The sequence below is a fragment of the Nuphar pumila genome, chromosome 5, assembly GCF_984573655.1.
Source record: "Nuphar pumila chromosome 5, dmNupPumi1.hap1.1, whole genome shotgun sequence".
NCBI classification, from domain to species: Eukaryota; Viridiplantae; Streptophyta; class Magnoliopsida; order Nymphaeales; family Nymphaeaceae; genus Nuphar; species Nuphar pumila.
In genome coordinates, this window is record NC_143253.1 from 31290301 (window position 1) to 31292809 (window position 2509).

Genomic DNA, 2509 nt, shown 5'->3' on the forward strand with positions numbered 1-2509 from the left:
TTGTCATTGCTGTTTTAATTTTCTATCCTTGAAAATAGATATCCGTTAGCTTAAAGTCTTAGCTTGGTCTGAATATGGCATTGTAGTGGAGTATTGCTGCCTGGTGGCCCCTGTCATAGACCCACTTAGATTTCCCTTAAATATGGTGCAAACTTTGTCATTTGCTTGAGGTCAACAACCAATGGAGCAATTATTTTATGAATCCACATGCCCTTTTTTTGACTTTTAACAAATAATTCAAGTGCACCTTTTTCATAATTATGTATAACCACAAACAATTATACTAATTGACCATCATGTATCCTGAAGTTATAGCATGTAGATTAGATCTCATTGAAAAACAATTTATTGGTCTAATCGATGAGTTTACCCACAAAATCTGTACTTAAAAGTTTTGAGACTGCCAATGGTAAAGAGTAAAAAACGAAATCAACAAAAGTTTTTCGATAATGCTTACTTTAAAAGTGACTACTTTTCTGAAGAATATAGAACGGATTGATTTAAAAGAAGAAAAGAAATTAAAAATGAGAAAGGAAGAAAACACGGCATATACATGTTTCAACCAAAGACCTACATCAAAGGGAAAAATCTCACACTCCCACTTTCTTTTTCATTTAATTCAATCACTCGTCACATATTTATACAGGTTCATAGTACAAATGTGAAAATTTTATCTATAACAAATATGAAAACTAATCTCAAATAATCATATTCAGATAATGATGGATGAAATCTTATCTAAGTTCTTGGAAAGATTGAAACTGAAAATCTTGCACCAGATTTTAGACAAATCACTTCTATATTGCCATAGATTTCAACTGTTTCTTGATCATTGGTACTCTATTTTCCCAAGTAACTTTGATGACCCATAACATCAATTGTCAAATCTAATGATATATTAATCTTTGAAGTAGCTAAACACATGCTCTTGGACAAATCTGAAAGTAAGGCAAATATGGTAGAAATGTTCTTATACAGTATCAGTAGTACTGTTACTGCCAACAACAATATCAATATCAATCTACTGTCCCATGAAATTTCTTGGCCTATAATCACGGATTATTCTTGATTTGTGTGTGACCAAGGACCAAACACTTTACGTATCCAGGTCTTCTGCCTGCCTGGAAACCTGAGAACTTTTAAATTTATATTAATTGGTGAGAGAGATAATGTGACCTCTCTCTCTCACACACACACTTTTTTGACATGGCTTCTCTCTCATATATCCATGGGAGAGTGTATAGCGTGTAGATAGATACTCTCTCTCTTTCTAACTTCTGTGTCATGGATCCGCTCTCATATTTATGTATAGTGTGTAGATAGATAGTGAGAGAGGTGAAGAGTTGTAAACATAGAAGACAGAAGCCTTCTCTTCATCCTTTTTTCCCTTGCTCTTCTTATTTTCGGTCGTTTCTTTACTTGTATCTGATGGAAAATCTGCAGATAAGCGAGGGCTTCTTTTATAGGTATGTGAGTTATCTTCTTCCTGCTTTGATGAGACTGAGCAATGCCAGAGCTGGTGAGGGAACCTCATCCAATGGAGAATGGAGCAAAGTTGTGAGGCTTGAGGTGGACATGGCCCTTGTTTTATCAGCCAAAAGTAGGTACCGTTGGTGCCATGCCTTGAAATGCAAGCTTGAGAAGAAGAAGAGTTTCAAGCCATTTCAAGGGATGCAGAAAAGACAGATGCTTCAAGGCCTCTCATGGTTGCCACCTTGTCCTAGGCCTTTGGACACTCTTGGTGTAGTGCAGAACTACTCTAAACATAGATTCAGATGCAGTGGAGGACTTAGATGGAAGCCAAGGAAGGCCTTTAAAGGGAGAAGGACCAAGAGTGTTTTGCAGGTGCAGAGGAGAGAGTGCAAAAGGGAAGAGGATAAGTTGGGTTGCTTTCTGAAGGCTTTGAGGAGCCTTATCCCTGGTGGCAACCAGATGGGGATGGATGAGATTTTCTGTGAAGTGGGGAGCTATGTGGCATGCCTCAAAATGCAAGTGAACATTCTTGGATGTCTGCTTAGTGCTCCATCATGATGCGTGGCTGCTTCAACTGGGCTCACGTGCTCTCCTGATTGTGCTCTCTCTCTCTCTGGTATTGTTTGTTGTATAATGTGCTAAAAACACAACTGTTGTGCTTAAACCAAATTTGTTGGGTTGGATGAACTATCAATGCATGTAGAGGAAAAAAAAATTAAATACATTTTCAAGTGTTCATAGAATTGGGTTTTTCTAACTTCTATTAGAGATTTTTTATTTATTCAGATCTCTTACTCACTACAAGGATGCAGGTCAATAATGGCAATATTTTTTTTATTGTTGCATTCATGTGATCCCTTTTCCTTTCCTTTAGGAGATTAGTCATTGCCCTGATTATTAAAACAAAATAAAATAGACCTTAAAGGCTCGTAGTATCATTACTAAGGTCTTTCTTTCTTGATGATGGTAATAGTCATTCCTAAGGTTACATCCATGTCTTTCCGCACCCGCACAATTTCTTATCTTAATCCTTAGT

At 36.9% G+C, this 2509-nt stretch overlaps 1 protein-coding gene across 1 annotated transcript; it reads left to right on the plus strand.

Annotated features, from left to right (window-relative positions):
* The first annotated feature begins 1428 nt into the window (after positions 1-1428).
* On the plus strand, positions 1429-2031 carry LOC149837288 (transcription factor bHLH146-like). Its single transcript, XM_090008005.1, has one exon. The coding sequence runs from the start codon at positions 1429-1431 to the stop codon at positions 2029-2031; it is 603 nt and encodes a 200-aa protein (XP_089864131.1).
* Positions 2032-2509: the final 478 nt, after the last annotated feature.